Source organism: Neophocaena asiaeorientalis, unplaced genomic scaffold (assembly GCF_003031525.2).
Source record: "Neophocaena asiaeorientalis asiaeorientalis breed wild unplaced genomic scaffold, Neophocaena_asiaeorientalis_V1.1 scaffold57, whole genome shotgun sequence".
NCBI classification, from domain to species: domain Eukaryota; kingdom Metazoa; phylum Chordata; class Mammalia; order Artiodactyla; family Phocoenidae; genus Neophocaena; species Neophocaena asiaeorientalis.
Genome location: NW_020172731.1, coordinates 217,619 through 242,651, shown reverse-complemented (window position 1 = coordinate 242,651; position 25,033 = coordinate 217,619). Strand labels below are relative to the sequence as shown.

Genomic DNA, 25,033 nt, shown 5'->3' with positions numbered 1-25,033 from the left:
GAAAAAAAAAAAAAAAAAAAAAAGCAGTGCTTCATGTGTGATGGTTTTACTTGCTGTAAGTATTCAGAATACCTTCCAAGTAAAATGGCACAATGAGAAGCATGTGAGAGATGAGTTTTACTGTGGGAAAATGTGTGTGTGGGTGGAGGGAGACAATTCCATGTTTGGTTTCTGCTTCTGGAAATTACTTTATCTGCCTATACAATTTCAACTAGAGCAAGCTTTCTCAACCTTGTTAGTACAATAGTCCCCCCTTATTCTGCTTTTTGAGGTTTCAGTTATCCGGGTCATCTCTGGCCCAAAAATATTACATGGAAAATTCCAGAAATGAACAATTCATAAGTTTTAAGTTGCTCACTGTTTACGTAGTGTGATGAAACCTCGTGCTGACCACTCTGTCCCACCTTGGCAGTGAATCATCCCTTTGAGCAGGGTATCCCGCCCATTGGTCACTTAGCCATCTTGGTTATCAGATAGACTGCCATGGTATCTCAGCGCTTGTGTTCCAAGAAACACTTATTTTACTTAATAAAGGCCCGAAAGTGCAAGAGTAGTGATGCTGGCAATTCAGATAGTTTCTTACTGTGCCTAATTTATAAGTTAAACTTTATCATATGTATGTCCGTATAGGAAAAAACATAGTATATATAGGATTTGATACTATTCATGGTTTCAGGCATCCACTGGGTGTCTTGGAACATATCCCCTGCAGATGAGGGGGACTACTGTACAGACATTTTGGGCTGGTTCATTCTTTGTTGTGGAAGCTGTCCAGTGCATTGCAGGATGGTCAGCTGCATCTCTGGCCCTCTACCCACTCAATGCCAGTAGCACTGCCCCCTTCACTTATAACAACACAAAACATCTCCAGGTGTTGTCAAATATTTCCTAGATCAAAATCAACCCTGGTTAAATACCACTTCTCTAGGGAAACAGATGGGTTATTGGTCTTTCTGATTACCTAACAGTATTGCTGCTCTATTGATTTTCCTCTTAAATCTTTATATTTCATATATAGATTCTTCCTGGTCTCAGGACCTTCCCATTTAGGAAGCTGCCCTCACCAATGCTATGCTGGCAGATTTAGAAGTTTGGGATACTGTTATCCCTGGCTTAGCAGTTCCTGTACACAGCAAAACCTCAGGGAATGATTCCATTTGACTCTCAGCTGAGAATGGTCCAGGCAGATGCTGCAGTGGAGAGGGAGAATGTATAGCTGAGCTGGTTTATGGGAAGTTATCGGTAATTTAGGGATTCTTTATTTCTTAGGGTGTCTTTTAATTATTTTTCAGACCACCCTATTGATAGTCCTTAAAAGGAAATCTATATGAAAAAGAGGTTTAATAAGTTTCACCAAGGGTGGCTGTTGGAGCAGGCTTTCTTTTCCGCCCCTTGACTGAAAGGCTGCCGTTCTAAACTATTCACTGTCAGCTCCTCTATTGGTTTAAAGAAATGACCCAGCAAGTTTAAAGAAATTGTGATGAATATTGAGCTTCTCTACTGGGAGGCATTCATGTAATAAGGCTTCTCAAATTTAGCATCTGGGATCCTGGATCAAAAGACTTAAAAGTAAAGAAACCAACCTCATTTACTTCAGCTTACTGTCTCTGAGACGTGCTGAGTGAGGCTTTACACAATATGAAAGATACAGATTTATCCAAGGAGAAAACACAGCATGGTCATTTTGATTTTTCCTTTACAAAAGGATTAATCTCAGTGTTCTACAAGATGTGTCGGGTTTAATTTAATATTAAAAATTGTATTTCCTATACATTTATGTCAAGTGAAGTACAAATATTAAATTACAAGTGTGTAGTTTTAAATTATCTGTTCAGTTTTAGAAGTGTTTTAGTTTGTATTACATATTGTGCATTATCTCTGATGACACGAAATTGCTTGTTTTGTCCACAAAGCCCTGATCATGTGCTGGAGGACTGAAGCAAGATTACATGACAGGAATAAGGAGTGATCCTTATTCCTCAAGGTTTGGCCTTTGTCTCTGAAAAATCCAAATAACCGATCACTTTAATCGATGGGGGAAAAAAATTAATGAGATTAATTGTAGGTTGTCAAATAATAACCAAATAATTGATTTTGACATTTTTTTCTGTCAGATTGAGCATTGTGTAGTTACAATTGGAGAGAATTGACTGACTTCCAAATCAAGTAAAAGTGATTTGAGAATTAATATTTTTTCATAATCTGTGTATGTTCCCTACTCTATTACAGTCAGAAACCAACAGGAGGTTTTGTTTATTAAGTGCTACCAGGAATGGGGCAGTACAGATCTACCTGCAGAGATGATCACGTGCTGAGGTCAGAGTCCTATATGCCATCAATCAGGTTTGTACCCTCTCAAGGCCAGAGTCCACACAGAGTTGTGTTTAGGGATTTTAGTACAAGGTAACAGGGAATGGAGCTGACTAATTAGTACTCTGGAGTCGATGATACTGAAGGAACACCAACAGGCAGAGAGACTCAACACATAACTAAGTTCTACTTACCAGCCTAACATTTAGTGGTGAAATTTCAGTATCCTAAGGGTGGGATGGAGTCATAAGAGAAAATAATTTCCTTAGAAGACTTGAATACTGGATAAGTTACCAAGGCCAGATTCCTGTTAATAAAAGTGAGACAGAGAGCAAGAGGAATTTGATGAGACGTGCCACTCTATTGTCTGAAATCAATTCTATAGCTTTTTTTCTAAGATTAAGTCCATTCTAGAGGCTGAGGCAGGATAATGCCTGAAGAGGAAGGTTAAATGGTAGTAGCTAGGATAAAGGGAACATTACCTAAAAGCTATGTCAGTGGTCCCAACTGGAAACCAGGCCATTGGCAATGGAATGGAAAAAAGAAGAGGCCATATCTGAGAGAGGATTTGGAGGTCAGTACAATGCGACTTTAAGGCTGACTGAATGTGAGGTTTGAGGGGCAGGTAATAATTCAAGATGAATCCAAGGATGAGATGGAAGGAATATGAGATAAGTATGATAGGGACACATATAAAGGAGCAGGTTTGAAGGGGAAGATACTATGCTTCATCTAAAACATTTTAAGTTTAAGTTTCCCATGGAGCAATGAAATTTAGTTACCTGATAGGCAGACAGGGAATCTGTAATGGAGGTCAGATTAGATGGGATCAATTTATTATGCATCTATTATAAGGCATGAGGCCAAAGAAATGAATGAGATCACCCTAGGAAGAAGCATGGAGCAAGTTGAAGTCTTGAATAGAACTTCGGGTAACACTCTCGTTTAGGAATTGGAAGAGCAGCGAGAGGCGGCAGAAGGAGACTGAGAAAGGACAGTTACAAGAAAGTAGAAAAACTAGGAAAGAGTCATGGCTAAAAAGCCAAAGGGGGAAAATATTTCAAGAAGGAAGTATAGCAGTATCAAATGTTCCAGCAAGGCTGAGCAGGACTCACTCATTCCTTTACTCAACAATGTTAACTTAAATGGCTGCTAAGCTCTGGGCTAGGATTTAGGAATGAGATCACAGAAGGCTGGTGAGTTTCTTTAGTAGTCACTGAGGATATTTCACAGAGGTTTTATATGAGTTACAATCATGATAGTGTGATTACAGCAGTTACAAATGGAACCAAAGTTAGGGAGAGAGAGCCAGGCTGTGTAGACTAATTTTCTGAGAAATCTGAAAGGAAATAGTAAAGAAAAAGGGGGTCAATAATAATGGCCTAATCTGTAAAAATGGTTATTAGTAGAAATAGTGATTTTGCTTTTATGGCATATCCCATGTGAACAATTTTGACCCATTGACTTGAACCAAATGTTTTTATATTTATAAAGCTGGATACAGTAGTGGGCACAGGAGATAGTTTTTTCTTTTGGGGAAGCTTCCAATCTAGATTAAAATCAATGTGTATGTTGGGGGATTTCAGGTGGAGAGCAAGATATAAAGACTGAATAAAAATTCAATGAACATAATGAGCATTAGTTACAACATCTAATAACTGGTACTGGTTGATGAGAAGGAGCTGCCGACTAGACGAACTGTGAATTCAGGGGAAAGGAAGACCACCATGAGTGAACAAAGGCTTTGCCACAGAGAAGGGAGTACATGTAAGTTGCAGAAGAAGACTAGGACTGAGACTTTCATGAAGGGAAGACCAGTGGGTAAGCTTCACTCCAGAACTCTGTCTCTTCCCATGGAAAGTGGAGGTACTAACACCTGCTTATCTTCTACCCTAGAAAAGGGCGTCAAAAGCTAAATATACTCTTTCACCCCTTCATCCAGCAGTCTTCTTTCGGTTCACAGATTGCAGGTACATATGCTTCCCTACTCCTGTGGTGTTGGCCTTATAATCACAAAAGGTACCAAGATATCAAATACACAGGAAACCTGTTCCCTGAAAGCAGGAATCTTAAAAACCTTGGCGCTGTGCTAATAAAACAGGAATAAAACAGGCAAGGGAAGGGAAATACAGAGTGCCATGCATAAACTTTTGCAAGCAAGCTTACTGCCCTGCAGAGACCAGGAGAGGAGCAGTTCTTATATTGATGGAGTCAGAGCCTGAATTCTAAGATCAGGATATAGATATCAGAATTGCACACTCATGAGCATGTCAAACCTTAGCCTCCTGGGCCTTCTTGTTCTGAAGGTTCACAGATGAAATGAACTTGATGCGTTTTCTTTGATGTTTATTAAACCCATAATTTTGCAGAATTTGAAATGGAACTGTGGCCAAACTGAGAGACCAACCAGAACTCCATCTCAAAGAGCTTTTATAAATAATACTGGAAAGATATTGAATGGAAGAGAGGTAGTACTTAATATACATAACAGATCAATTTTCTTAACATGGCAGAATGTAAATATTTAGCTGCTGTTCAAAGCAACAAGAAATGTGATAATGTTGATTGTCCTACATTTGCTAAATCTTAGACAAGTGAAGGATAAGAATCTTATTTTCAAAAAACATTTACATAAGTCTAAATCCTGCAACTTAAATCATTTCCGTTCCTGCTTGCACAGATGTCCCAGTGTGTGTTTGTCTAGGCAATGTTTTTCTTAGCCACAAGTGAATAGATGTTTTGTGACTAGGTATATCACCATATGAAAATAATTGTAATTTAAGTTTTATAGTTCTTTTATGGAATCTTCATGAACATGGGTTCATTTCTTCCTTGTAAGAATCATATGAAGTAGGTGTGGAGAGTATCTTAATTAAACAAATTGGAAAATCCGAAACCAGAAGAGTTAACAATCTGATGACCCTCCAGTGTTAAACTTTGAGTTAGTAACTGAGCTCAAATTTGAGCCTAGTCTTCCAACACATTCAATGCTGTTTTCAAAGTACTGTATTGCCTAATTTAATATTAAGACCAGGCTGCATCAGTCTGAAATCAAAATATTGGCCAAGGCTGTAATTTCATTTGAGGCTAAGGATCCTTTTGAAAGCTTGCTGATTGTTGGCAGAATGTAGTTCTTTGAGTTGTAGCACTGTGGCCCTCAGCTCCTAGAAGCTACCAACTCTTCACTTCATAAGAAGGAAATCTTTTCCTCTTCCAGCTTGGGTCCAGTGATTGGTGGTCTACAAATGAATCAACAATAGATAGATTAACAGGAGAAAAGACAATGTTTATTTATGCATGCACAGTGTACATGCAGAAGCACTCAGAGACTAGTAACTCACTGGAATAACCAGAAAGAAAAGGCTTATATACTAAACTTAACAAAAGAGGGGTAGATAGGGCTTCAGTGGGAGAGTATGAAAGGTTCTATTTTTTTTTTTTTTTTAATTCTAACAAGCAGCTGAATTCACACTTCTGGTGCTAAGTGTCGTTTTTTGTTTTTGTTTTTCCCCAATCAAGTAACTCCCTGGGAGGGAAGTCAATGGTAACTATATTTTCAGAGGTTCTATTTAAATTTAGATAATGTTTCTGTCTGCGGCTGCTGCTTGTTCAGATATATTCAGCTCAAAGTAATTTTCATATCATTTTGGTAGGCTATTAATCACTTCAACTGCCACATGGTCCTCTCTACCACATTACATTTTGTTTCTTAAGGACAACAGAACATCTGCTGCTGCTTGTTGTCTCTGTTTGATGGGCTTACCTGCTTACATTAGGTCCACTCAGGATAATCTCTCTTTAGTTAACACAAAGCCAACTGATTAGGGACCTTAATTACATCTGAAAAAAAAAACCTCTTCCACATACTGGAACATAATCATGAGAATGATATCCCTCATATTTACCATGTTCAAGTGGAGGGGATTATACAGGACATCTATAACAGGGGATGGAAGTTTGGGGAGCCATCCTAGAAGTCTTCCTACCACAGCAAATTATAGGATGAGATGTTAAGTTCAGTACTACAAGAGACCATAAAAATGAGATGATCACACAGATCCCTTACACTGTTGAGTTAATAAAATGGATGCTGCATTCTAGCTGATTAGACTATATGACATCTAAGATCATCCATACCAGAATGCAGAATGGAGTAACTCCTCCATTCAAGAAAACTTTTTAAACCAACTTGATTTCTTTCACTCTTTCTCTTATCTGATACATAGTTTACAAGCATAAAGAAGTGCGTATGAACATTTTAAATTTAATTTCTCTTCATTAACATTTCAAGTTCTTATATTAGGCACTTGGGTTTGTAGACCTCAAATGCCCTCATTAACCCCAAAGGGTTGTTATAGCTTTCATTAGTTAACTATTGCTATGTAACAAATTATCCCCAAACTTAGTCACTTAAAACAACACACAGTTTCTGTGGGTCAGGAGTCTAGACAAATATTAACTGAATCCTCTGCTTCAAGATCTCTCACAAGGCTGCAGTCAAGATCCCACTGGGGCAGGATGTACTTCCAAGGTTACTCAGTGGCTATTGAAGGATTCAGATCTTTGAGGACTGTTGGACTGAGGGGCTCTGTTCCTAACTTGCTGCTGACTGGAGGCCATCCCCAGGTCTTTGTTACATGGACCTTTGCAACACAGCAGTTTGCTTCATCAAAACCAGCAAGAGAAAGAGTAGCATGATGGAAGTCACAGTCTTTTGCAGCATAATCTCAGAAGTGGTATCCCATCATGTTTGTGTTATTTAATTTATTAGAAAAAAGTCACTAGATTGGACCTACACTCAACAGAGAGATGTAAATGTCAGGATGGCAGGGAATGTTAAGGTCTGTCTTAGAAGTATGCCTACTGTCTGAATGAGGGAATGATGTAGCCGACTAAGGAGAAACTAATAAAAGTGGCTGTTTCTAAGAAATGAAAGAAAATAACCTCTTCCATTCCATTCGCTTATTCAGAGCCAGAGCAAAGGAACTTGACTGGCCTGGGTTCATAATGGGAGTGACCAGCTCTTGTCTAAGTAGAGAGGACAAATCAAAGCCAAAATTGAAAGGCTAAGTTCAGAATCAAAGGAGCAACTTTAAGTATCATGTCCAAGTTACGAGTTTGGGCGGTAGATAAAATAAGAATAAGAGGACAAGAGGACAGGAACACTGAACCAGTGTAGAAGCAAAATATTAGACCAGATAAGGCACACAAGTTGTGGATTTAGAACAAAGAAATAGTGTTTAGCACTGTTTTGCTCATGGGCAGGCTCCCTGATTTTAAAGACACAGGGCTGGGCCAGAGGCTTTCTCTGTTATTGAAAGTCATAAAGTAGTAGTGCTGTATTTTTGTTTTAAGTTCAAACAAATAGAAAGCTTCATGGTTTAGAGGAAATTTTGAAATTTGGGAGGAACTACTATTCCAAATGAAAGTAAAGGTCTTGAAAATATTCTTTCTTGGCCAATGTTAGATTATGTATTTTCTCCCAAAATGCATAGATAGTGTTTTATGTTGATTGATAATTTAATTCTCTTCAAATAATATTTGCATCTGGTGAATAATTCTGTTCATCAAGCTTAGAACAAATACTGGTGGCGGTATCAGTGGTTTCTCCTTCTGCCTGTTATCTGTTTTTAATTTTTATTTTTAATATTACCTTATTTTGGCCTTAATAACAAATTAATATTTCTAGTAACGCGTCAAAAACAAGGAGCAACTCATTTCTGAAAGAAGTCTAGTCATATTTAATTCCCTTTCTGTGTGCTTCCAATTATGTCTTCTATTAGATTACAGAAGTAACTAATTACTTTCATCCACCTTTTCTTCACGTGCCTATAAATTAATTTAAAATTTTATAAATTAACCCTTATTTTGAGGGTTTATTTATTTATTTATACTTATTTTAATCCAATCCTAGATCATTTCATTATAACTCATTTTTTTTGGTACGCGGGCCTCTCACTGTTGTGGCCTCTCCCGTCGCGGAGCACAGGCTCCGGACACGCAGGCTCAGTGGCCATGGCTCACGGGCCCAGCCACTCTGCAGCATGTGGGATCCTCCCGGACCGGGGCACGAACCTGTGTCCCCTGCATCGACAGGCGGACTCTCAACCCCTGCGCCACCAGGGAAGCCCATTATAACTCTTCTTAAGCTCACTTTTTTATTTCTTTCTTTAAACATAATCTTTCTGTATATTAAACCATAGTACAGTTTAGTTTCTTCATTTATATTAGCCATTCACTGAACAGAAACTAATAAATCAACATGCAGCAATTTAAATCCCTATTAAAATTTGCCAATGCCAGATCCAAACTGACAGTTTTCCTTATCCAGAAAGTGCTGACATTTTCTTCCCATACCATCTACTAAAGATAAATAGATCAGATAGTTCCGGATGAAAGTAAATGTGGCATTTCTATATTTTGGGGTTACCTTTCATTGTTTGAAAAATTCCAATAATTCTGAGGAATTATCTGTTCCAAGTCTTGAAAGGTTATGATTTACAAGGTATCAAAGTATGTTTCAAACTATTTTTTCTAACAACCCACCATGGTGTCTAATATCCATACTCTTGTAATTACTGTAGTCTGTTTACTGCTAGACATAGATAAATAGATATGTCTCTATAGGCATAGAGATATAGATTGACATAGATGTGGAATATAGACAAAGATAAATATTGCATCACTAAAAAATTTTGCTTCAAATAGCTTAACAGTTAAAGGCCCTGAGATGATAATAAACTTACAGGTGTGTGTGTGTGTGTGTGTGTGTGTGTGTGTGTGTGTGTGCGCATGCACGTGCACAAGTACACATCTTGGGTTGGAAGAGTGAAAAATCTAGAAAAAGCTGTACTTCAATGGATGTAAATCAGGAGTGAGCAACAAGGTGTAAGGAAGCCTGAGTAACAGATGGGGAATAATGACATCTGCCTTTTCTAATGTGTGAAAAATCCAGAATACATTAATTTAATTTTACCAAGAAGTAAAGGAGGATTTTTTTTTTTCAAAGTCAAAAGAACTTTATTTTGATCTGGTAATCTTACATTTACCTTTAAAAATTATTTAAGGGCTTCCCTGGTGGCGCAGTGGTTGAGAATCCACCTGCTGATGCAGGGGACACGGGTTCGTGCCCCGGTCTGGGAGGATCCCACATACCGCGGAGCGGCTGGGCCCGTGAGCCATGGCCGCTGAGCCTGCGCGTCCGGAGCCTGTGCTCTGCAACGGGAGAGGCCACGACAGTGAGAGGCCCGCGTACCGCAAAAAAAAAAAAAAAAATTATTTAAAAGAACTTTTAAGTGAAGATTCTCTGTAATGTTTCTGAATATTTTTTAATGTAATTTAATTTATTTTTTATACAGCAGGTTCTTATTAGTTATCCATTTTATACATATTAGTGTATATATGTCAATCTCAATCTCCCAATTCATCCCACCACCACCACACCCTGCCATTTTCCCCCTTGGTGTCCATACATTTGTTCTCTACATCTGTGTCTCTAAAATTAAAATGAAATAATTTTCCTTTATTGTGTCCAATGATATTTTAAATGGCACTCTGTACTTACAGGCAAATCATACACATGTTCATTGCTACATTTCTGGAGGTTTGATATTTGTAACTGCCAAAAATAAATAATTAAATAAGTTCTCCCTAGGAAGAAATTCTTCTAAATTTGCAAGCAACTCCAAAGAGAGCATTCACTGTAGAGAGGAAATATCTGTGAAGAAAATAGTCTACTAGTTAATTTTTAAATACCGTCAGTTGTGTTAATTTGCAAGAAAAAAATAATTGTTTATTCAATATGTAAAAAGTACCTGACTTCATCTACATTCACAATTGCCCAAATGCAGGTCAAGAATGATGTTAAAATATCAGAAATTGTACCGTCCTCTTGCCTTATTTCTCCCCTCCTTTATTCCCGTGACCTCTTGTGCTTTCCAAAGTGCAGGACGTAACACTGATCATCTACCTGTGAAAAGGTCTTCTTTATTCATTGAAACAAGCCCTCTAGGCTTACAATCAACCCAAAATAGAGGGAAAGGGCAAGATTGTAGACAAAGTATTTGGGAACTGGTGAGTTCCTATAAATTGTACTTTATGAATGGTCACTTATGCTACCTATATGGAAAACCAACCCTAATGAATATATTAAATTCTTGGTTTACAGAAGTAGAAGATGATCTTTTGAATTTTAAAAAATTGATTAGTTGGGATTTTTTTCTTATCATTTTACAAACCATTTGGTCAGTTGAAGTCCTCCATGTACTACTATACTAGGTTATAAAAAAAGACCCTTCTAAGACATTCGAATGTACTAGGTAAATATTCCTTAGTATTTCCTTTGGCTCATTTGAGGGAGAGATATGGACATGGCAAGAGGGAAAGAAGTTGGGAAGGACAAAGGACTGAAATGTAACCACATTGTGCCTTGTTATTCTTCTAGGATCTCATGATTCCTTCAGCTTCTACATTGATGAAGCCTCTCCAGTGGGGCCTGAACAGCCAGAAACTGTCCAGAATTTTGTCTCTGTGTTTGGAACTGTGGCGAAAAAGCTGATGCGGAAATGGCTAGCCACTCAAACCATGAACTTTACTGGTCAGCTAGGAGCTGGGATCCGTTATTTTGACCTTCGAATTTCCACCAAGCCTAGAGACCCCGACAATGAACTCTACTTTGCTCATGGTTTGTTCAGTGCCAAAGTCAATGAAGGCCTTGAGGAGATCAATGCATTCCTCACAGATCACCATAAGGAGGTAGTATTCTTGGACTTCAACCACTTTTATGGGATGCAGAAGTATCACCATGAAAAACTCGTCCAAATGCTGAAAGACATCTATGGAAATAAAATGTGCCCAGCGATTTTTGCCCAGGAAGTGAGTCTAAAGTACCTGTGGGAGAAGGACTACCAAGTGCTCGTCTTCTACCACAGTCCAGTGGCTCTGGAAGTACCCTTTCTCTGGCCTGGGCAGATGATGCCAGCACCTTGGGCCAACACCACAGACCCGGAAAAACTGATCCAGTTTCTTCAGGCATCCATCACTGAGAGAAGGAAGAAGGGATCATTTTTTATATCTCAGGTGGTGCTGACCCCCAAAGCTAGCACCGTGGTCAAAGGGGTGGCCAGTGGTCTCAGAGAAACAATCACAGAAAGGTAAGTGTCCTTAAGTTATCAGGGGAAATTTTTAAATAATTAAACTCAAATTCAAATAGTTAATTAGTGATGGAGTTAATTCACACCCATGTGAGTTAGTTTCCTAGGGCTGCCACAACAAAGTATCACAGGCTGCTGGGTAGCTTAAAAACAAAAGAAATTTACCATCCTTCAGTTCCAGAAGCTAGAAGTCTGAAATCAAGGTGTCAGCAGGACTGGCTCCTGCTGAGAGCTTTGAAGGAGAATCTTTTCCATGCCTCTGCATTAACTTCTGGCGATGGTTGGCATCCATTGTGGTTCTTAGCTTACAGATGCATCACTCCAGTCTCTGCACCCACCTTTACATGGCATTCTTCCCCGCTTCTCTGTCTTCTCTTCTTATAATGACTAGTCATATTGGATTAGGGCCCACCTTAGTGATCTCATCTTAATTTAATTACATCTGCAAATGCCCTATTTCTAAATAAGGTCACACTTACAGGTACTGGGGATTAGGACTTGAATATGTCATTTTGTAGGACACAGGTCAACCCACAGCACCATGGTTTTTGTTTGTTTGTGTTTGTTTTTGTTTTGTTTTGACCACACCATGCAGCTTGCGGGATCTTAGTTACCTAACCAGGGGTCGAACCTGGGCCCCCTGCAGTGGAAGCACAGATGGAGTCCTAACCACTGGACTGCCAGGGAATCCCTGCACCATGCATTTTGACCCCATGTCCAGTTATCTTTTCATAGCACTCCTTTTCACATTTGCATAGCATTTTATAGATTACAAAGCCCTTTCTCTACTTTTTTCAGAGTATTTTCACATACTTGATTCCATTTGATCTGCATAACAATCCTGGGAAGTAGATACTGTATAACAGATAAAAATTAAAGTTCAGAGAAGTGAAATGTTTTGCCTAAAGCCACTTGGACAATGAATGATGAAACAAAGACTCAAGCACCATTTTTCTCAAGCTGTATTCTATGCCTTTACACTACATTGTTAGCAAGAATCAATCGTTAGCAAGAATCAATCTCCAGAGAGTAGGCATTCCATTGGTCAAGCCCAGACATACATATAGTCACCTGTGAGGTGTCATTAGCAATCACCAAAGATCTTTGTAATTCATTCCCCTGATACAACATGTAGCATTGTACATATTATTTATTCTTTTGAGTTAAAGTATTAAACAAGGCAAACATTGAAGAACAAGCACAATTCCTATCACACCTTTTATTTTTAACTTTAACTGATATTTTGAATTATGGTAAAGAGGCAGAGAACGAATGTTTTGCACAAGGTCTTGTAGGGAAAGACAAGAAAAGGAGGAGAGAAGATTCAGAGGTGAAAATGCTGTGGGTGGCCTTTAGAGGTGAAAATGCTATATGGTGGAGAATGGCAGATGAAATTTGTAGTGGGGCAGGAACACATTTGCAAGAAGGCTAAAAGCCTTCTTGCACAGTCTAGAGGATATAGTTAATGAATTGTACAACTTAAAGTGATGAGAGATTAAATTATAATGAATCTAAATTTTACCATATTAAATATAATAAATCATAACATATAAAAGAGAAAAAAATGTCACCATCACAGGTGAGGTGGAGGAGGGCTCTGGGGTTGTAGCCGGCACTGGTCGGAGCTTAGGAACTGGCACTGAGGATGGCTAAAAGCCAGGCTACAGGGAACGTCATCCTATGAGCAATGGGGAGCTAGCAAATGATATTTAGTGGTGGAGTGACTTGACCAGATGTGAATTTTGGGTAGATAATTGGTGGAGCATGGAGGGTAGATGGAGTGGAGAAAGCAAGCAGTTAAGAGGTGCTTGGAACCATTTTAGCAAGGATATGCAAGCTAAACTGAAGAAGGGAGAAAATGTAGACGGGGACAGTATGCGACAGCAAAAGTTGGATGACTATTTAGCTATGTGGCGTGAATGAAAGAAAAGAGGGGAGAATAAAGTTTCTTCTTGAGAAATAGAATGAGTGATGGATGCATTCAAAGAAGCAAGAAACAAAGATACAGGGACTTGGGGCGGACAGGGAGAAGATACAATCAGGATTATGCTAAATTTAAAGTGCTAGAAAGGCATCCAAGTAGATCCAGTTGATCATTAGGAATATAAGTTAACTCGTTTGGGGGATACTGCATTTTTTGGCAATGAAAGCCACAGGTCCTTGGAGAGGAAGTATTCCTCCATGCAAAAGTATAACTTCCTTCTGTTATTCAGGTATTTGCTGGGATCTCCCTGTTCTTTCAATTGAAGTAAGATCCCCAACCCTTACTGGGGAACCTCACTGTACACTCTATGCAAGTGTAAAGCCTTCCCTAAGATTTCTGCTGATGTCTAGATTTCTTACATTCTTATGGAACGAGCCCTTGTTGCTTCTGGATTATGTAATTTTATGGATTGATTGTTCCATGTGGCCTATCCATGTCCCACCCTCTATAACCTGAGACATGAAACTTGCTTCTTGCTCAATTTCTATACAGTGGTTTATTTGGACTTTACTGAAGATCTGAGCATAAAAGGGAGGTTTTATAATCATAATAATGTAGATGCCTTAAAGTTGAATTTTAGACTCATCTGGAATTACAAATCTCCTGACCTGGAATATCTTCTGAGACATCTGTACCACTTTTCACCCTAGACTCTAGTCCTCTGACTGAATCCTCTCCTCTACCCCCTTTCTGTCCTTTCCTCATCTGTTTTCTTCCCCTGACCCCATATTGCGTTGGAGACGCTACACTCTCCTCTAGATTATTGCACCAAACTATTCACCTCTCTCCCTGGCCCTAAGCCTACATTCAGTTAGTCCCATCAACGTATTCATCAGAACAAGAAGACTTTTTCTTTAATAGAACCACTTTCTATAAAAATTAATTGTTCTCAAAAATAACAACTTACCTTACATACTTAAAAATAAGGGAATTATATACACGTAAGAATGTGTTGTTTTCAAACCTACCCCATAGAGCTTCCAGATTTTGAGGAATCCCCAGTAGAGGTGGGAAGGGGACAGGAGGGGTCTGGGGAATGGCTGACTCTAATTCTGTTCATTCTTGCTACACCTTTAATTTAAAAAGCTTTACTTCGAACATTTACATATTGGGCATGAAAGGAGTCTTCCCTTCCAGCTTTACCTTCTGTTGTATAGTTCTAGGCTTAGGAAAACACTTTTCTGTACCATTTGCCTACTTTGCATTTGGCCAAGAACCATATCCTGACTCCATACCTGTGTAGGGAATAGCCTTTGGGAAGTCAAGAAGGAAAATCTACTCAAGGAATAAATGACTTTCATTTTTCTCTCTTATGCAATTTCATGCAATAGGACTTTGCAAGTTATACGTTGAACTGCTTTTTGGTTACTAATGCTTTAGTACAGCATTACCAAAGTAGGATTTGTAGAATAACGATCAGATAATTTAGGAGAGTGTTGAAAATGATAATATATATCCACACAACTCTCCCAAAAGGTTCACAATGCACATTAGCATATAAAAGGCACTAACAAGTATTTAAGTGAAGAATCCTATTTAATTATAACTAATACAATGTTTTCCAAGCACTTGATTTTTTTTTTTTCAGATAACACTTATTAACAGCCCATGGAATTAATTTTGACAAAATGTCCTCAGCCATCTGCTCTAATTCAGAGTCTTTCACTTGCCTCTGGCTTATATATCTGGAAAAGTAGAGTTTTACCAGTGAAAAGAGAGAGTGGGAAAAGAATTTAAAAAGTAGAAATGAAGACCCTATAGGTAGAGTCAACTATTTTCTCTCTAGGATTATGCAAATGACTTGCAAATATATCTGAACCTGGCCATGATACTTGTGCTATAAGCATTCTCAATGGAGTTTGTCTCAGTACTAGAAAGCCCCTTTTTAAACCAGTTACAAAATCTGTATTCTGTGTATGGTGTTAATGTGAAATCCAGAGGTTTGGTTTGGTTTGATTTGGACATATTTCAGCTTTCTGGAAAGGTCATTGTCAATCCTTGGATAATGCCTTGCAAAGGTAACTTATTACTCCTGATACAGGTAGTGAAAAAACACTTGACTCCCCCAAAATATATTTTTCTCTTCTCACCAAGTGATAAAGCCCACAAAAAAGACTTTTACTGTCACTTTCCTTTTGCTGTTGTGCCAAAGCTGCTCACTGAGAAAGTCCTTTGCCACCAAAGGAGAAGTCACTAGGCAATGTTAAGATTTCTCTGGACCTTTAGTATATTTTCATTTGCAAAATTTGGAGTTTGAATTCAATTAGCTCCAAGATCCTTTCCAGTTCTAAAATCCTACAATCCTGGATTTGACTAGTTTCACTATAATTTTTCATTATGTCTATATTTGGGTTAACAAAACTCTAAGCACATGAATTTAGAAAACAGTGTTTGAAGATGTGGGTGGCTTTCAGGGAACTAAATCCAGCCTGGATTTAGGTACCGTAACTTTCAATCTGGCCACCGGTTCTAAATACTGCAGATGCGTTCTCTACATTCTAGCAATGCCAAAAGACACAGATTTTAGTTTCTTAAAGACCTATTTTTAATTTATTTTTCAAACACCAGCTTTTGCACCTCACCCCCACGGAATTCACACGTTCTTAAAAAGAAGGTGTGTAACTTGAGTCAAGTCCTTCCCTAATTTGTGGAAGTTTATTAAATTATAGGTTTTTTTAGTTAAAAAAAATTCAGCTAGACCACCTGTCAGAATATTTAAGGAGCAGTGCATCTTCGTAAGTAAATTGAAGCCGAATTAATTTAGAAAATGTTTATACAAGTCAACAATTTATCTCATGATGATGATGGTAATGGTAATAGTAATGATGATTTATTAAGTGCTCTCTTTTTAATACTATGCTAACTGCCCTGCCCATTTATTCTCATGATCACGGTCATTGCCTTGAGGGTAAGGAAGAAGGATGTGGTTGGTTTTTAATAAGCACCTTTTATCCAACTGGGGAAAGGGTGGCAACTACATTTGTTGAGCCCACTTTCTGTGCCAGGCACTGTGCTAAGTGCTTTACGTGAATTGTATCCATTTAATCCTCCCTGCAGTCTTGCAAAGTAGGCATTACATCCATTAGAGGTGGAAAATGGAGCCTGAGAAATGTCTAGTACCTTGCTCAAAAGTCCCAGATTAGTTTAGCAAAGGCAGGATTGTTATTTGGGTCTGACTCCAAGTCCCTTGCTTACTCCTGCAAATTAGGTGAAATTCACCTTTCTTAGCAGTGGGTGCATGTAATGCATTATTTGTCATCTTGGGGGGCAAAGTCAGGTCTAGGCATTGGGAAGGTAAAGTGTACTGGAGGTGGGGTGGGAAAGGCTATGAAAGAGCAGATCTGAAGTGTATGGCTTTGCCTCAAGATAGAACGCTGGCAGGGGTCCCCTAGGGAAGCACTGCTGTTGGATAATAAAAAGGAAGGGAACTTAGACGTGATCTGACTCAGTCCTCCTTGCCTTGTGCCTGTTTCCCATGTCACTGTTTTCCATTTAGTAAGGAAACTGAGGCCAGAGGACTGCTAAAATGTCGCCCAAGGTCACAGAGCTAACTGGCAGCAAAGGTGGAATCATAATCAGGTCTCCCAGCTTGCAGGCAGATTCTGCCCTCCATACTTCAGGAAGGAATGAGGACAGAAAATGGACAGGAAGATCAGGGGGGCCAGGGAACATCAGGCTGCAGGGAACAACGTGGAAGGGCGAACCAGCTGTCAGACTGCACTGTGCACAGTATAGCATGGTGCCCTGTAACCTTGACTAGAGTGGTCAGAAGTTGGGCCTGGGGATGGACCACAGATTTTGTTCAGGGCAGACTTCCCTGGGTCCTATCTCTTTCTGCTTCACAAGCACAATAGACTATTTTTTCCTTTCAGTTGGGACACATCCCAGCTCACAGAAACTCCCCAAACAACACTTGTGCTTCTGATTTACCCTGTCAGTGCACTGACCCAGCTGGTGGGGGGCTGGGCTCTGGGAAGTTGTTCCCCTGCAGCACCAGTCATCCTAGCAGCTTTGGGGAGCCAAGAAACACCACACTGAGGGAGTGAGACTCAGAATGGTTCAAAGACAGCTACAGGTGACATCAATCTTCATGACGGACAGCTTTCTGGCTCCGCCCCCTAGACTACGCCCCCAAATAGGTCAGCGCATTAGCTGGTCTGTTATCATTCTATTCAGTAAAAGGGAAAGCTGCTTCTTTGGGCTACATATGCCTAAGGAGAAAGAATATCAAGGACATTATGGAAAACCAGCATTAGAATAATCATTGTTTACAAGATGCTTTCATTGTAAGATTCTTTTTTTCAACATATATCTATTAGAGGCTTCATTTGTTCAACAGATGTTATTCCCAATTTGCAATTTAGAAAATCAAAGGACAATAAGGCTAAATAATTTGTTCAGGTGGTGGTGTGAGCCAGTGCTGCTATCAAATCAGAATCTAGATCTTTCGCGAAAACTCTAATTGGAAAACATACATACATGTTCATAGTAGCACTATTTACAATAGCCAAGAGATGGAAACACCCAAGTGCTCATCAACAGACGATTGGTTTAAGAAGATATGATACACACACACACACACACACACACACACACGCACACACACACACACTGGAATATTACTCAACCATAAAGAAGAATGAAATATTGATACTGCCATTTGCAGTAACATGGATGGACCTAGAGATTATCATACTACCTAAAGAAAGTCCAACAGAGAAAGACGAATATCGTATGACATTACTTATATGTGGAATCTAAAAAGTAATACAAATGAATCTATATACAAAACAGACTCACGGAAAACAAACTTATGGTTACCAAAGGAGAAATGGAGGGAAGGAGGGATAAATTAGGAGTATGGGATTAATACATACAAACTACTATATATAAAACAGATAAGCAACAAGGATTTACTGTATAGCACAGGGAACTGTATTCAATATCTTATAATAACCTATAATGGAAAATAACCTGAAAAAAATGTATATATATAACTGCATCCCTTTCCTGTACACCTGAAGCTAACACAATATTGTAAGTCAACTATACTTCAATTAAAAAAAAAGAGTCTAGGTCTTTTGAACCACTAGAACAAGGAGTCTCGCTTGTAAATCAGAAGGAAGCTCCAGAAAGCATTCTTTTCCCTAGCCCAGGGCTTGGCGAACTGGGCAGTGCTTATGTCACCCTCAGAGGTTATGATTCATGAATCGATGCTCAAAGAGTTTCACTTCTAACGTACCCCAGGTGAGCCTCACTTTGAGCAGCCCTGCTCTTGTCTGCCAACAAGCTGTGCCTGAATCGTCCCCACCAACAGATGAAGTTGGTTTTAAAAAATCTGGAAAGAGAGTCAACCCCAAGATTTATCAGTCCCCTCCCCATCCCAGGTTCAGATAGTTCTTCCTTAAATCTAAACCATGACTCCTCTACCCACAGGACCTGCCAGATTTAAGTTCAAATTTGCTTGCCCTATCACTAAGGTAGAGCTGCCCATCATTGATTTCCAAATAATGGTCCTCCGCTATTCTCTCCCATGTATCTTCTCTCCCATGTCACATAGCTCGATCCTTGGATTACTGTGCTTCAGAAGCACAGGGAAATGCTCCTGGGAGGGATTCTTTGTTCCCCTGGGCTCTAAAGCACACCCCATGGAAGAAGCCTTAGTAACTTCCAGACTCAGTGTCTTCCACCAAAACCAATAAACATTTCAGCGCCAATTAACATCACAGCTCTTTGCAACCCAATGGCCTCCCAGCCCTGATTTTAAGCAGTAAAAAAAAAAAAAAAAAAGATTCTGTAATAGCTTGCAACCCTGAGGCTGTGTGACAGAAGAATGATTTTAGCCTGGGTCATGCTGGCGTATGGAAGGAGGGAGGGTTGTCTTGTAACTCTTTCTTAACAACTTTTGACCTAAGAATTTTTGAAGCAGGCACGCGCATAAAAGCTCTTGCTCTCCTTCATTCTGCTAATGTTGTAAGATTAAAGTACAGGCAAATGCGGAGAGGAGCCTTTCATTATCTGTAGCAAGAGAGTCAAAGACTGGAGAGAATTGCCAAGCTATTGAGAGGTCAGATATCCATTCAGTGCCTGGTGAGTGTGTGTGTGTGTGTGTGTGTGTGTGTGTGTGTGAGAGAGAGAGAGAGAGAGAATACATATACTTTTCTAAAAATCATGGAAGCATGGTTTAGGGTTAGAGGTATACTCACTTTAGTAAATCTCTCTGGATCTCAATTTTCTTATATGGAATTGCTGGAGCTTAATATCTGAAGAGGAACTAACCTAGTATGTAGCTGGCGATGGGGGTAGAGGGCATAAAGATGAGGTGTCTAGGCAGCAGGGATATTTAGTCAACCAGGTCATGACACGATAGTGTGGGGACTTCAGCCAGCAACTCAGGGAATGGGGGGTTTGTTTGGGTTGAAAAGAACTGTGGCATGAACTGTCAAGTAGATGAACAAGTAAGAGTTTTCTGATTCAAGAAGTAAAATGGACTAGATGTGGACAGCCCAGACCACGTTCTGAGGCTGTGAGAGGAGGCCTTTGGGAGGACACACACAATGGGAACAACAAGATACCCCAGTGAGAGAGGGTAGAAAGGACTTCTTATAGAATCAAGGTTTAGGTTGGTGACTTGGGGGAAGTTTTAAAGGAAGCAGAGGTCCTCTTTAGATTGGATGCTGTCAGGGCAAGTCTATAATTGGGTATCTCAATATGTCTTATCTATAGGACTAGAGCGATGATAAACTAATTGGCAAAGAAATCAAAGTTGTTCATTTTAGTCTAGAGAGGTCAGTGTTTTGTATTTTGTAGGTGATACGGTTTCTGTGCTCAGACAAAATTACAAAGTATCCTTTTTTATCTCACTTTCTCATGATCTCAAGTAATCTTGTCTGAGGTTGGTATTCTGGGAGATTATGCCCAACAGGAGGAGAACTTGGCCTAGTTGTGAGAGTCCGGCCAGCTTCCAGATGTCAGGACTTGCTTTCAAATTTCTTTTCATTCACCCCTTTTCAGTGCACTAATTTCCATTTGGTTGGAAAATTTCTGATGTGAATTAGGCATTACATGTTCTTTTTCTTTGTTGTTCTTTTTCTCATTAAAACAATTGAGGCTGTATCTATGCAGAAGCCCAGATCATGTTGACAATGAGGCAAATCAAAGAGTTGGTGAAAACCTAGCCCAGGGCTTATCTACTAAAATGCAAACTCTTCAGATTGAGTCATATAGACAATCAACTTTCTCTGTGGTCTTAAGTTTCTGCCCATCTCATTGGGCAAGGTTGGAATTGACTGACAAGTATCAGGAATCCTGGGTGATGGAGACCAAAGGAGTTGAGATGGGGGTGGGGGGGGCGATGTGTAAACAAAGCATTGTGTAAAGGGAATTGCTGATTCTTTAATATTGGTAAACATTCCAACTTCCTTCCCCAAGGTTTTACAACTCATTCCAGGCAGAAAGGAGCAGGAGGTGAGATGGCCAGCTATCATATTTTCAACCAATTTTTTTTCTTGCCCTTTTTGGCAGCAGGAGACGAATTTTTCTTGGCCTTGTTTGAATGAGTGTCCCTGAAAAATTGTTTGTGCTGGGTGTACGTGCAAGACACAGCTTTGGGTGACTGATCTATTAATTATCAAGGGTGATTCCAATAAGTATAAGTGCTTATTTAAGTGAGGTGATATAAGCCAACATTTCTCTGTCAAAAGTGTGCCCCACCTGGGCTTCCTTGGTGGCGCAGTGGTTGAGAGTCTGCCTGCCGATGCAGGGGACACAGGTTCGTGCCCCGGTCCGGGAAGATCCCACATGCCGCGGAGCAGCTGGGCCCGTGAGCTATGGCCACTGAGCCTGCGCGGCCTGAGCCTGTGCTCCGCAACGGGAGAGGCCACAACAGTGAGAGGCCAGCGTACTGCAAAAAAAAATAAAAAATAAAATAAAAAAAGTGTGCCCCACCTAACAAAATTGTTGCAAAAATCTCAAATAACTTTCTAACACCACTCTACACAATGACATTTCAGCTTCTAATGTATCACGTTCAGTTGATAACATGTTTTCTTTCATAATCTTTTCAACGTAATAACAACAATAAAAAAATGCTGGGTATATGAAAATTTCTCAGAATATCTGGTCTTGGAGGACTTCAGAAGAAAATTCTGCATGTATCAACTGAAGACACTAATATTTGGCTTTACTATATGAAGTACAAATCTTCTAGCTCTTGCTCTGTATGTCTGGGATTGTAGCCTATTGCTAATTAACTTATTTCAAAGTACTAAAAGTAATTCAACAAGAATAGCTAGAGACTTGTTTGTCATAATTGACTTTTTTTTTCAGAAATCACAAGTATAGTTTGAATTTTGCATTTAAAATATTCCTTCCTCCTACCCCCTGATCACTTATTTCCCTGTGGCCTCATCTATTAAACGAGAAGCTTACAAGTTGTTTCTGGAGCTGTGACATCCTGTCTTGAAGGAGCGGTATGTGGCAGTGAGATTTTAACGTGTGATTTCATTAGTGAATGCTAAAAGCACAGACTGCCCTTTGGAAATATATGTGAGATCTGGCCAATGTAAAACGGAGCGAATTCACCATGTAGCTGCTGCTTATCTAGAATACTAAACAGAAAAGCCTATATGATTTAGCTCAGGTTCAAAAATGACCCAGTCATGAAAATAAATAACACCATAATGTTATAAAAAGTTATTCATGAAAATACATCTTTCAGATTTTATTAGATTCATTTTGAAAGGGTTAATTTATATTGCCTGTTTCTCCATAAAAAATACTTGTAATAAGTAGCTTGTCATGAATAGATTGTAGGGAAACTTGGTTGAGTGCAAGGTTCAGTCTAAGTTCAATCTGTTAACAGAGACCATATGTGGATTCAGCAAAGTCATGATGGATCTGTTGCTAGAAAATAGCCAGGAAAATTAGTTTTATTCCCACCTCAGTTTTCAATTTATTGGTTAGCAGTTAAGGGGGTTATGCAATGAACTTGAATCTTACTGCCATTCACAAGCAGAGCAGGCTGCCGTGTGCATACCTACATGCTTCTACGAGACATAGGAGAATTTCACACCTTTCAGGCACACACAACTCATTGCCACTGTGTGTTTGCTCTTCTCCCATGTGTCCAGGCAGCCTCCAAACCAGATATGGCCAATGACTCTTGTATCATAAAGAAAGGCTCCTTAAAGCAGTGAACCATGGGCAGGGACATTTTGATGTTTCCATGCCATGGGCTGCGCATACAAAGGCTGTTTCAGTGAGCCACCATTTTCTGCTCCAACTAGCACGAGGTAGGCAGCTTTAGGCTTTAAATGTGTGTGTGTGTGTGTGTGTGTGTGTGTGTGTTGAAAAGGGTGAGAGAAGTAATTAAAATAAGTAGAAATCTAGTCTTCTCTCAACACCTGTGAGAGTACATTGCTTTACTCCTGCTCTTGCAGGAAGGGTTTTTTTTTATTGAAATATAGTTGATTTACAATGTTGTGTTAATTTCTGCTGTACAGCAAAGTGATTTAGTTATACGTATATATACATTCTTTTCTTAATATTCTTTTCCATTATGGTTTATCAGAGGATATTGAATAAAGTTCCCTGTGCTATTCAGTAGGACCTTGTTGTTTATCCATCCTATGTATAATAGTTTGCACCTGCTAATCCCAAACTCCCTGTCCACACGTCCTCCAGCCCCTTCCCCCTTGGCAACCACAAGTGTGTTCTCTATGTCTGTGAGTCTGTTTCTGTTTTGTAGATATGTTCATTGGTGTCATATTTTGGATTCCACATATAAGTGATATCTTATGGTATTTGTCTTTTTCTTTCTGACTTACTTCACTTAGTATGATAATCTCTAGTTCTATCCATGTTGCTGTGAATGGCATTATTTCGTTCTTTTTATGGCTGAGTAGTATTCCATTGTATATATGTACAACGTCTCAGGAAGGAAGAGTTTTACATCCAGTGTTTCCTTATCTTCCAATTGAGGGTAGAGGAAAAAATGCTCGAATACCTAACATAGAACTTTCTCACCTAGTTTCATAATTGTCCTGGAACGAGCATTTACATTCTTTAAGCTTGCTCTAGACCTCATTTCTTCTTTAGTGTTTTTCTTGAGGGGTTTCTTTGGTGGTTGTACTCGGGAAAACTTTTTCTCTTCCCCAACAGTGCATGACTTATCTCTGTGATATTTGGGGGCCTTTTTCTTCTCTAATCCTTGCTAAAAATTCAGACAGAACTTAGATATGGTGAGGTGGAGAGGGGAAAGAAAGTAATATCACCAGTTGGTGACTAGGATGTTATTTATTCTATGTCATTAAAGAATTTTAATTTCTCTTTTTCAAAATGAACCAAAGCATTTTTTCCCAAGGTCCCAGCATAAGAATCCATCCATTTATTGAGTCAGCCAGTTCTTCGGCAACAACATAAGACCCTGCAGTGCGCTGGGCATGCAGACAAGAGAGGCATGGTGTAGAGTCATAAAATTCTGCCTCATGATCTTTGCCCTTGGTTTGCAGGGCAATCTCCTTGGCGTGTGAGATTTACGTGAGACACAATTCCAGAATGGTATAAGACAGAGTGCGGCTGCATACTAACATTTCGACCTGTAGCTTTCACATGCCGGAGGGGCTCAAAGAAAGGAAAGATGACAAAAGTGACTTCTCTAATATCTCAGGACAATAATACCCTGACCTTTCCTGCCATTTACCTTTCCTCAAACGATTGTAATATTTTGGTCAAATATCAAGAGCACGTCTATTTTCTCTACTTAAATGTGATCTACTTTTGTGGTTGTCCAATCATTGACCATTGAAAATAGTAAAAAGCGTCTGTTCTAAGGTAGAAAATTATGCTTGGTTTGGGGACTATTTCCAGACAATAAGGTTCAGATTAGGCCAACAAGTGAGAGTTTCATGGAGTTTGAAAGACCCAGCCACAGACATTCCACACTTTGTGTCCTCACTGGTGTCAGTGACAATTGTTTATGAGAGAGAGGGGGAAAGCAAAAGCATGATGTAATTACTTTTGACCACAAAATTCAGCAAATTCTCTGAGAAAATTTGGTAACTACATGTTACATGTTTTAATTTACAAACCTGAGGTGGAAAAGAATGCTTTTAGGCTTGACATTCTGTCCTATACAATGTATAGGCCAAAATGTATGCTTTATTTTCAAAGTTACATACCAAGCCAAGTACATTCCTTCACTTATTGAATTGACAACAGGGGAGCCACCTTTGGGACACCTGAAAGACAGTTGAGAAGCAACCTTTTGACACGTGTGGTTGGCCTTTGCCCTGTGTTTTTCCTCTCTTCTCAGTTTTTCAGTGAGGGGGACAAGTTTATAGCAACTTGACAAAACAGCAGAGCAGGAAGTCCCAGCTGTTCTCGCTCCAGCTGCCTCTGAGAGCTAATAATATAGGGTGGGAATAGCACATCTCTCTAAAGAGCACACACATTTTAAGTTGCTTTAATTTTCCTGCCAATTAGAGTTTTAAGATGCCAAATACATCTCCAGCAACCTCTGTGACAATTTAGTACTCTTTGGTAAAGGAGCCTAAGGCTGAGGGAAATGTTCAAGTGGCAAAATAGC

General features: G+C 39.4%; 1 protein-coding gene across 1 annotated transcript in view; it reads left to right on the top strand.

Annotated features, from left to right (window-relative positions):
• The window catches only part of PLCXD3 (phosphatidylinositol specific phospholipase C X domain containing 3), a 163,613-nt gene that overhangs the window by 99,547 nt on the left and 39,033 nt on the right, over positions 1-25,033 (top strand). The window contains exon 2 of the mRNA XM_024740366.1: positions 10,754-11,462. Within this exon, the coding sequence (XP_024596134.1) occupies positions 10,754-11,462 (709 nt within the window). The remainder of the gene's footprint in view (positions 1-10,753; positions 11,463-25,033) is intronic.